The 10286-nt window shown below is 29.0% G+C and overlaps 1 protein-coding gene across 3 annotated transcripts; it reads left to right on the forward strand.

Moving 5' to 3' along the window:
• Positions 1-1565: 1565 nt before the first annotated feature.
• LOC133818161 (uncharacterized) lies at positions 1566-9217 on the forward strand. Of its 3 annotated transcripts, none has more exons than XM_062250879.1 (3): positions 1566-2217; positions 2371-2613; positions 8344-9217. In XM_062250879.1, the coding sequence occupies exon 3, from the start codon at positions 8378-8380 to the stop codon at positions 8918-8920; it is 543 nt and encodes a 180-aa protein (XP_062106863.1). In that variant the 5' UTR covers positions 1566-2217; positions 2371-2613; positions 8344-8377; the 3' UTR covers positions 8921-9217. The 3 variants fall into 3 exon arrangements, with proteins under 3 accessions (XP_062106863.1, XP_062106865.1, XP_062106864.1); XM_062250881.1 differs by having other exon boundaries at positions 2501-2613; XM_062250880.1 differs by having other exon boundaries at positions 2515-2613.
• Positions 9218-10286: the final 1069 nt, after the last annotated feature.

Raw genomic sequence — 10286 nt, forward strand, 5'->3', positions numbered from 1 at the left:
CAAAATGATAATGTAGTTTAATTAGTTTGGTGTAAGCAAATCAAAATGTACGGTGTGATTTAGCAACTAAACAGCAGTTACAGTAGGGTGCATCGAAAGAGTGTTTAAATCCAATTAATCCTTGTTTTTAAGTAGCTGTCGTTTTCAAGCAATATATATCGTCATTTGGATTCTATCATTATTTTTCCTTTACTTTTTGTAAAGATAAATTAAATGTTAAAAACACCAACAAAAAACACATGAGAATAATTTATTAGACAAATTCGTGATCAAACTGATGGATTAGAAAAATTCGAGATCAAACTGATGGATTGATAAGTTAAGGACATCTAACCTACAATCAAGAATATAAGAACTTCGAAAATTTTGAGAATAACAATAATAAAGAAAAGTAAAAAAAAAATTCAAAATATAGGAGACATAGAAAGAAGTTGAGCACCAAAAAAGAAAAGTATCAAACACTTTTACACATAGGCCACATAATATTCAAAGCATTTTTTTATCTTAAAATTACTTTAAAAATTAAATATATATAATATTATAAATTTAAAATATACTAATTTTAAAAGAATATATAAAATTTAATTAATTAAAAATATTGGCCAAAAATAAAATAACAGAAAGTAATTAGAAAAGAATATAGAAGAAGAAGTGAATAGGTTTCTTTTTTCATCTATAACAATTTAGTTTTTCTTTTAAAAAAAATATTTTCAAACTTAAATGTATTTATAAAGAATTTTAAATAATTTTAGTCTTTTATTGAATTATTTTTATTTTTTTTTCTTTAATTTTTTTAAGGACTAATAGAAAAATAGATTTTTAAATTTTTATAATTAAAATGTGCACAATTTGGTAATTGTCAAAGTTCGAAAGATAAAAATACTAATTATTTTATGCAAATCGTGATAGGGGGTACAGTCTAATAGTATGAATAGTTCATGAAAAAAAATTAACTAACCATATATTTTAGGAGCCACAATCTAATAGTATCAAAAATTCAGGGACAAAAATATTATTTATTCTTATATTAATTTATCAAAATAATATTTTTCATAATAATTATTAATTAGAAAGACGTGAATAATAGAGAAAAAAAGGTGTCAATAGTAACACCCATAATAATTTGTTGAGTATAATTCTTGATGTCAATAAATGTATATAGTTGAAATATTTTTATTTTATTAATAAGAAGGTATCACAATTAAAATTGAAATAGAAAAATATTACAAAGAGTGAACTTATTATCTAACTTAAGAAAATGCATATTTGAGTGCAAGTGTAAATTTAAAATTAAATAAATAATTGAATGATTTTTTAAAAATATTTTATATAATATAGATATTTACTCAAATAGATAAAATAAGATATTTATAGATATTATGAATTCTGATAAATTTATATAATTTGAAATTTGAATATAGAACTCGAATACATATAAATATCTCTGTAGCATTTAAAATACATAGAAAATAAACACAAACAAATTTATGATAGTTCATAGTCGTGTAGGGTTTGGTGTTCTTGGTTTGGTAGAAGAAGATCATCTTTGAGTGTTTGTAGATTCGGCTTCTTCGCTTACAAGTTACAACACTCATAATAAAGGTTACTATTGCTACTGACAATCGCTTAACTTATTATTCCCACAAATGCAATTTTATTTATTTTATACAATTCAATTCAGTTATCTCCTTCTTCACTAGGGCGGTGACATGTCAGCTTTTGATTAGTTTAATAAGATCGAGAGAGTAGATCCTCTTGATTTACAGATGAAAGAAATAAATTGAGAGTCAAACAATAGACAAAGTAATCACACACACACACATTAAACATTACCACACATTCACATACACTATATATACAAGTTAAGTTAGTATCTGACTCAAAAAAAAAAAAAAAGAAAGAGTTTGGGCACAGGCTTTGTGGAAAGCCATAACGTAAATGACACACACCGTGATCCTCTCCCTAGTCTCTAGTCTCTAGTACCACTGCTCTTTCTGATGTCTGCTTTTTGTTTAGTTTAATCTGGGACTGGGACTGCACGTGCTCTCTGCCTCTTCCCCTCACGTGCGTTCATGACTCATCATTCATATAACACTGTGTATGTATTTCAAAATTTTACAAATTAACAGACCCAAATAGCAGTCAAGAGAAAGAACTCTCCTTCTCGCTCGATCGGCTCGATAGATGTGGAACATTTCCCTATATTCGCTGTCATCGGTACTCCTCAAACCACTGCTCAAATCAGATTCTTCCTCTTTCTTAACACTTTTTAATTCATTTTATATTACCCTCTATCTCTAATACAACTACTACTACATTTAATTTAATATTCTTTTCTTTCTTTCTTTCTTTCTTTCTTACTTATTTCAGATTGTGAATTGAATTAAAGGGCTTTCTTTCAACTTACTAAACAATAATATTTAAAAAGAGAGACAGAGTAATTCCTATACAGTTAGATTAGATCAAAAGCTCTATTTAATTTCTTTCTTATTACTCAAAGAGAGATCTTTTCAGAATCGCCCTTTGGATCAAACGGAGAGACCACCCCCACCCCCCCAACATTAATTGTTTTTGGTTCTACCTTTCGATCACCATATATTCATACCTTCAAAGGTGAGTTCTTTTCAATTTTTCTTCTTCTTTCTTCTACATGGTTTTCTCTGCATTAAATGTATATATTATATAGGCTTGCTTAACTAGGCTTTCTAATTTCATAGCTTTCTGAAACACATGCAATGCAAGCTCTAAAATGCTTTGCATCTGGGGTTGTACAATGTTGGGTTAATAATGTTTCTTCTACTGACCCTCATAAACAAACGTACGAATCTTACCCAATACTATTACGAGTCTAGCTCCTGTAGCTTATAAGTTTTTAGTACTTCTTGTCATTATAGTATCATCAGTTACTGCTGTCATATATTTATGTTCATAATTCCTTCTCCTCCTCTATCCTCTTCCATTATCATTATCCAAGGCTGATAATAATGATACTCATTAGAAGACATTTACTTGCTCATTTACTATATATACATACATAAATGTGTACATATAAATTAAGAATACAGACAAGATAGAATTGATTGGGGTGGACATGCATGATGAGTCAAGCAGTGTCTGATTGATATGTAGTAAGGAGTTGTCTACAATAATACTGGTCTTTGTGATGGGAGGTGCTATTTTTAGTATAGTGAAACTCATTATTATAAGCTAAGGTTTAGAATTTGAGTTCTCATCCCAGTGATCCCACCAAACTAAATGCTGGTCACTTTCCTTCTTAAACTTATGTTCTTGTAGGTTTCATATATGTACAAGAAAACATAACTTGATCAAATTAGAAATATTTAATCACACATATATTATATAGATTATTGGAATGTACTAGTTGTTCATACATATTAAACTGTAGTTGTAACTTGTACACTTGTGCTAGTGGTGGTTTTTTTTCTTTTATTTGGAGTTTGCCTCTTACAACCCCATATACTTCTCACGAGCCATGTGATTGGGTACCCTTTAGTTTGACTCCATAGCTACAACCCATGTGGACCAAAAAAAATTAGCTTTACCCTTTTGTCATATGATTTAGGGAAAAAGGTTTTTTGAGCTAGCTACTACACACCACAAATTTTTTTGGTTAATTAAAGTAGACATTGATAATATTACTCTCAATCTACTTTAAGTCTTTAAAGCAAAAATAAAAAATAAAATAAAAACAATATCACGTCTAATTAAGAATCATCGCCATCATCTTCAATCTAGATCTCATGATTTTGATTTGGACAGTGTACTCAGGGAACATCCATGACCTTTCAACAATTAGGAAAATGATGGGATTGCTACTTTACCTTTGTCATCCTCTATAACCAACCCTATAAGAGTAAATTTCTATAGCTTTAGGCCAAACTGTCTAGGTTTTCCCACTTGTCATCTTATGAGAAACGCATTTTAAAAAATAGAGGTGTACCCATTGAACAAGAATCTTTAATAAGCAAAACCCAATAAATTTTATGTAAAGAGTAGTTTAAGTATGTGATCATAAGTACTAGTTGTTTGCTAATACACACATATATACATATACATATATATATATATATGAATATATCCAACTCTCTTTAAGGTATAAGTGATGAATGATCTTAATATGTAAAACAGAGCTATTAATATATTGTTTTGACAACTCACTTCGTATATTGGACAGGGCAGGAGTTGTTTTTTTGTTGGGAAGCATTGTAAAATTATATATATATATATTACATGGTGGGGAAATTTTTTCATCAACTTTAGTCCTAGTCTATCTACCATGTCTTGTCTAACTCACCCTCCTATTTTCAAGCTCAACATTTTTCATTCATCCATTTGAAAAAAAAAACTAGCGTACCAAACTACCCCCTCCAAGTACAAATTCTTGATTAAGCACATGCATGTACAATTTACCAAACTAGAGTGGCATTTATGTCATTCCATTATGTTTAGGCCAAGGCCAAATGAAAAAACACCAATGCTTTTTTTGGTCGAAACTCTTGAGGACCACTTTCAATTCAAGTCTACCCGAACCATTGCTCTGCTGTGTGGGACAAAAGAAAGTCGTGTCCCCGCTCAATTTAGCGGCTATTGGGTTGGGCCCATTTAGAGATATAATTTTGTGGAAATTACATTTTATATGGACTTTTTATTGAAGTTTTAAAAAATATGGCTTTTTTTCAGCATAATTTTTTTATGGCTTTTTATACTTTTTTATCATTTTTATGGCTTTTTTTTTCCACATTTTTGTCAAAATTTCTGATTATGCCATATCTTTATTACTATTGAACTTTTTTTTTTTCAAGTAGAATGATAGTTTTGTAATGTCATTTTATTTAATTTTTTTTAACTTTTCTATACTACATTTTTTATGGAAAAAAACTTGCATTTTCAGTTATTATAAAGGGTAGTTTTCATATTTTTATATTATTTTATTTTAACTTTTTTATATTACTTTTTATATTATTTTAGGTGACATCAAACTAACTAAATAAGCATGAAGCAAGAATTGTCGTTGGTATTTTAAAATCATTTTAAAAAATATCTTGAAAGCTTCCTCCTGCCATCTAAAATCAACCAGTTCTCATAATAATTTTCCTTTCCTGTCCATGAGATTTTTATTAGTTCTGACAAAATATTGGTCATTTTTCTCAAGAGTCTCATCAATGGTGCAAAACTACAAAATTTAGAGAAAAAGTTTACTGAATGTTACTGAACATATTAAGAAAAAGAAATGCACTAAAGGACATTGGTACAATTAAAGCACCAGAACAAATAAATACACATATATAGACATAGCAAGAGGGCATATACATTTTGTCTTAGTATTATAAACGATGGGGACCACCCTTTTAGGTGTTTTGGTAGGTTGATAATCAGGTTCTATTATATATCTTAGCCAACTCCTATTCTTGGGTCCTACTCTAAGATTGTATTAGCCAAACACTTGGGGTAAGCAAACAATCCCTTTGACTTTCACATTCTGTAATTTCTATCGAATTTCTTTAATTCCACTCCACACAAATGATTTGATATACTACTCATTCTTAACAATCACAATATTTACTTATCTTTTTTGCACTCTTAATTTACTTGGAATGAAACTTCCCCATTACTAGAATTCTTTGACTCCTAAGTCAAAATTTGAATTAGAATTCTCTTTATATAACTAATTTTATACTAATTTGTTATTTGGTTGTTTTGCAAAAATCTTTTTTTTTTTCTTTTTGTGATATGAATTGTGTTTATTATTTTTTATTTATTTATTATAAACATTTTTTTTCTTATTTTTATATTGTATGTTTCTTTTTTCAAATTCTGGGTAAGGTAACCAGTTACTTGATTTATCTTTGACAATTATGTAAAAAAAAATCCTAGAGCTAGGTTAAATAACATGTACCAGGAAGAGTAACTAGTTACCTTGAGAGAAGTAACCTTCTGCCATAAGAGGGGTAACCAGTTACCATAAGAGGAGTGACGGGTTACTCTTATTAAATATGAAAAGAAACATCAAATCTGAATGAAAAAGAGGAAGAACACTTCATTGAAAAAATGAATAAATAACTATGATTTTAGTAACATAGGTAACTAGTTACCATAAAGAACCCATAAATATATACACACATCATAACGTGAAGGTAACCAGTTACCCATAGAAATATACACACAAAAAACGTGAATGTAACCAGTTACCCCAGAAATATACATACAAATAACGGGAAGGTAACCAGTTTCCCCAAATTTGAAGATAGAAAAAAAAATTAGATCCATCCCTTCTTCTCTCTCTTCTTCTTCATATAATTTTTTTTTCTAGATTTGAATGTTCCCATCAGGGTAACTAGTTATCCATTCACGTTTGCATATTTTTATTAGTTTTATTTCCAAATTTTGGTGTTCCTATAAGGATTACAGTAAAAAGAAAATGCTGAAAAAATTGATTTGAATTTTTATATATAGTGGAAAAAACCATAAAAAAAATTACATTAATAAAAGATAATACATAAAAAATAGTAAAATAATTATGTAATGTTAAAATATGTGTGAAAAAAGGGGAAAAAAGAAAATGGAATGAGAAAAAAATAAGTACAAAAAAATAAGAAAAAAGAAAGAAAAAAAACTTAGGAAAGAAAACTAAAAAAAATATGAAAAAACAAAACAAAAGAAATGATGAAGGAAAAAATAGATGAATGAATAAAAATGAAAAGAAGAAGAAAAATAATGGGAAAATGGAAAGAAAAAATTGGTAGAAAAAATTGAAAAAAAATGGAAGAAGAAAAAAAGAAAGAAAGAAAAAGCTCATATGTTTGAAAAATGAAAAAAAAAAAAATAGAAGAAGAAAAAAAAAGCTCATATGTGTGAAAAAAGAAGAAAAAAAATGGGAGGAGAAAATAATAAATACAAAAATGAAGAAAAAAAAGGAAAAAAATATGAAAAAATATGAAAAAAAAACATTACAAATGAAATAAAAAATTTGATAAATTAATAAAGAAGAAGAAGAAGAGGAGGTGGAATGGAAAAATGGAAAGAAAAAAAAAAGATAAAGAAAAAAATTGGTAGAAAAATAAATAAATAAGTAAGGAAAAAAGAAAAAAAATAACTGAAAAAATAATTAAAAAATTGAAAAAAATAAAAAAATTAAATCACTTTCAAAATTAAAGAAAATATAACTATGATAAAAAAAAAAGTGACATTTCCATATTTTAGTTAGCTACTAATTGTGTTTCCCATATTTTAATTTTGTCTTTAATAAATTTTCCCATACAAATTAAGAAAAGTATAATTCCCATATTTTTGCACATTGATGGTATAAAAGCCATATTTTTGAAAAATCCCCTATAATTTTAGGGGGTTTCTAGGGCTTTCAAAAAGAGCCCTACCGTAGGGCTCTTTTGTGTTTCTCCATCTTTGAACAGTTTTCGGCGCGATTTTTTTTTATGACCGTGTATATTGTAGTTATTTAGAGCATCCTGCAAATTTTCAGAAAATTCTGAATAATTTACGGTGCCGAAACACAAAAGAGTCCTACGGTAGGGCTCTTTTGTGTTTCGGCATGCAATAATCTGTTTTTGGCACTGTAAATTATTCGGAATTTTCTGAAAATTTGCAGGATGCTCTAAATAACTACAATATACATGATCATAAAAAAAAATCGCGCCGAAAACTGTTCACGAGTTGAAAAACACAAAAGAGCCCTACGGTAGGGCTCTTTTTGAAAGCCCTACCAAAGAATTACCCTATAATTTTATATATTATCTTTCATTATAATATATATATACATATTTAATGCTACAAATAATTTGTAGAGAATTAGATTATTATATATTCTAAAAAAAAGATTATTATAGTTTGCAATAACATATATTTAAATAAGCACTCAGACTATATAGTGTTATGATTAATTACACCCGGTCAATGGTCAAGGAATCTGTTCTCAGATGTAAGTTTTTAGTTGTCCCATATTTTAGTGAGTATTTAGCTACAAGTACCAATTTCTCATCAACCAATATAATAGTAAGATTAATAATTAATATTTAGTAGTAGTAATATATAAAAAATATATTTTCCATTCTTGTTGGGCTCTGTTGACCAGATTTAAAGCCCGTGAATGTTGTCTTTCCATATAGTACACAAAATAACATACATGGACGATCTTACCCTTTTGGGATTCACTCACTGATTAAAATGCATTTAGAAAGTTATAAAACAAAATAAAATCATTATTCTCCATTTTATTTCTTTACGTATAAAAACATCACAAGAAAAGCCTTTGAATATGCTGAGACTGAGAGCTTTTTCCCCTTTTTTTTCAAATAAATAATTTTGTAGGTTTTGGAGTTTGAAGTAAAAAAAAAGTTAAAAAATGGAAGAAGAAGATATCAAGAGTAACTACCCACCACCTCGGGTTTCACGTAAGAATGGGACCCGGACTCACTCCAGAAAGACGGAGCGGCAAACGGAGGATGACGGCGGAGATCAGATCAAGTGCTCCGGCAAGTCATGCCGATCGTGTGCGGCGGCGCTTATAGCCGACTGCGTGGCCCTCTGCTGCTGCCCCTGCGCGGTGATCAACTTTCTCACTTTCGCTTTAGTGAAGGTGCCTTGGGCTGTTGGGAGGAAGTGTTTCGGGCGATGGAAGAAGAAGAAGAAGACGAATAAGCGGAAAGGGCTGGAGAGTAAGAGGAAATGCGAGAAAGGTCATCGATATAACGACAGCGAAAGTAGTGTCGTTCAGGGAGAGAGGTGGTGGATGGATGAGGGTATAATGGAGATTTCGTCGTCTTCGGAGGAGAAAAACGACAGCGTTGAGGACAGTGTTTGGTTGGAATTGTATCAGATTGGTCATTTGGGGTTCGGGAGAGTCTCCTTCACTGGGATTCAACCTCCTCAGGTTAAGGGCAATTAGGGAATATTACATTATTACGAAACATTGTACAAAGTTTTTTTTCTTTCTTGAATTTGGATATTTTTTACCCTTTTAATTTGAAAAGGGGTAATTGGGAGATATAAAAAAAAAAAGTTACCGATTCAAAATTGAAAGGTTATTAGTGGCAAAGTTTTGGATGACTTTCTTTTGTATCGTTGTGCAAGAATTGTTGAATTGGCTAAGAACCAGTCCACCAAACCAAACCAACACATATTCTGTCACTCTGATGTGTTTATTGTCTTTATTGTAAGTTAAAACCCATATCGATCTTCTTTATTTGGCGGTATTAGTGTGTGAACTAGAGTAATTTTAAGAAATATAGGCAAGCCCACGCCTAACTTAGCAAACGCTAACACCAAAACAATACATGCGGTATTCGGCATATTCTCATTTTGACAAATTGGTCTCTTCACCGAGGTTTTATCAATGAGAGTTTTAGTATGATGCAAACTCATATGAGTACGATAAGTATGATATTTTTTTTGTTTAGATAAATGTTAAATATACTCTATATTATATTTTTATTTTTGTATTTTTTTTTAAATCAATATATGATATGATTTGAAAAAATATTAAAATATAAAAAAATTGTATAATATCTACATGTCATATATAAATGAATGAGAGTGTAAAAAAAAATACAATAAAAAATTTACTTAACACTCCTCTTTAGTTTAATGTAGTTGATTACATCCAAAATATGATTTAATTTGCAAAGTAGTAATAATACAAAGATATCTGGAGATCTTGTGAATATTTATAAAATTTTAGATATGATTGATAGAATTGTGTGAAAATAATTATGCTCAAGTGAAATATTGAGGAAAAATTGTAATTCTAGTTCTATAGAACTTTGCTTATTTGTAATATTTGAATTGTTTGTTTTAATTTGCTCTAAGTTTTCATTTTATTATTGTTTGGATAAAAATAAGAAAAAGCAATTTTAATACTTACAAAATGTTGGTGATAAATTATCTGTGGGTATATATTTTACTTACTCTTTATTACTTATCACAATAGCGTGTACTTGCATTGTTAAAAATTCACATCACAAATGTTCTCGTTTATTTGTATTTATGTGATCATGAGGTTAAGGTCAAGGTCAAGGTCAATGTGGCCTTCATAATTCTTGGGTCTTATTTTTAAGATAACGAAGTTGTTATTATTCTTCTTATCTCAATTTTTCTTAAATATTTATTTTGTACCCTACATTTTTTGCAAAATATAGATTTGATAATACGAAAATTTTCTATTGGATAAATTGTATTTGTAAAATCAATCAAAAATAGTATATTCCGCAAAATTTTGGTAAACAGATTTTCGATAATACCCAATTACCTCTTGT

This window comes from Humulus lupulus, chromosome 2 (genome assembly GCF_963169125.1).
Source record: "Humulus lupulus chromosome 2, drHumLupu1.1, whole genome shotgun sequence".
Taxonomy (NCBI): domain Eukaryota; kingdom Viridiplantae; phylum Streptophyta; class Magnoliopsida; order Rosales; family Cannabaceae; genus Humulus; species Humulus lupulus.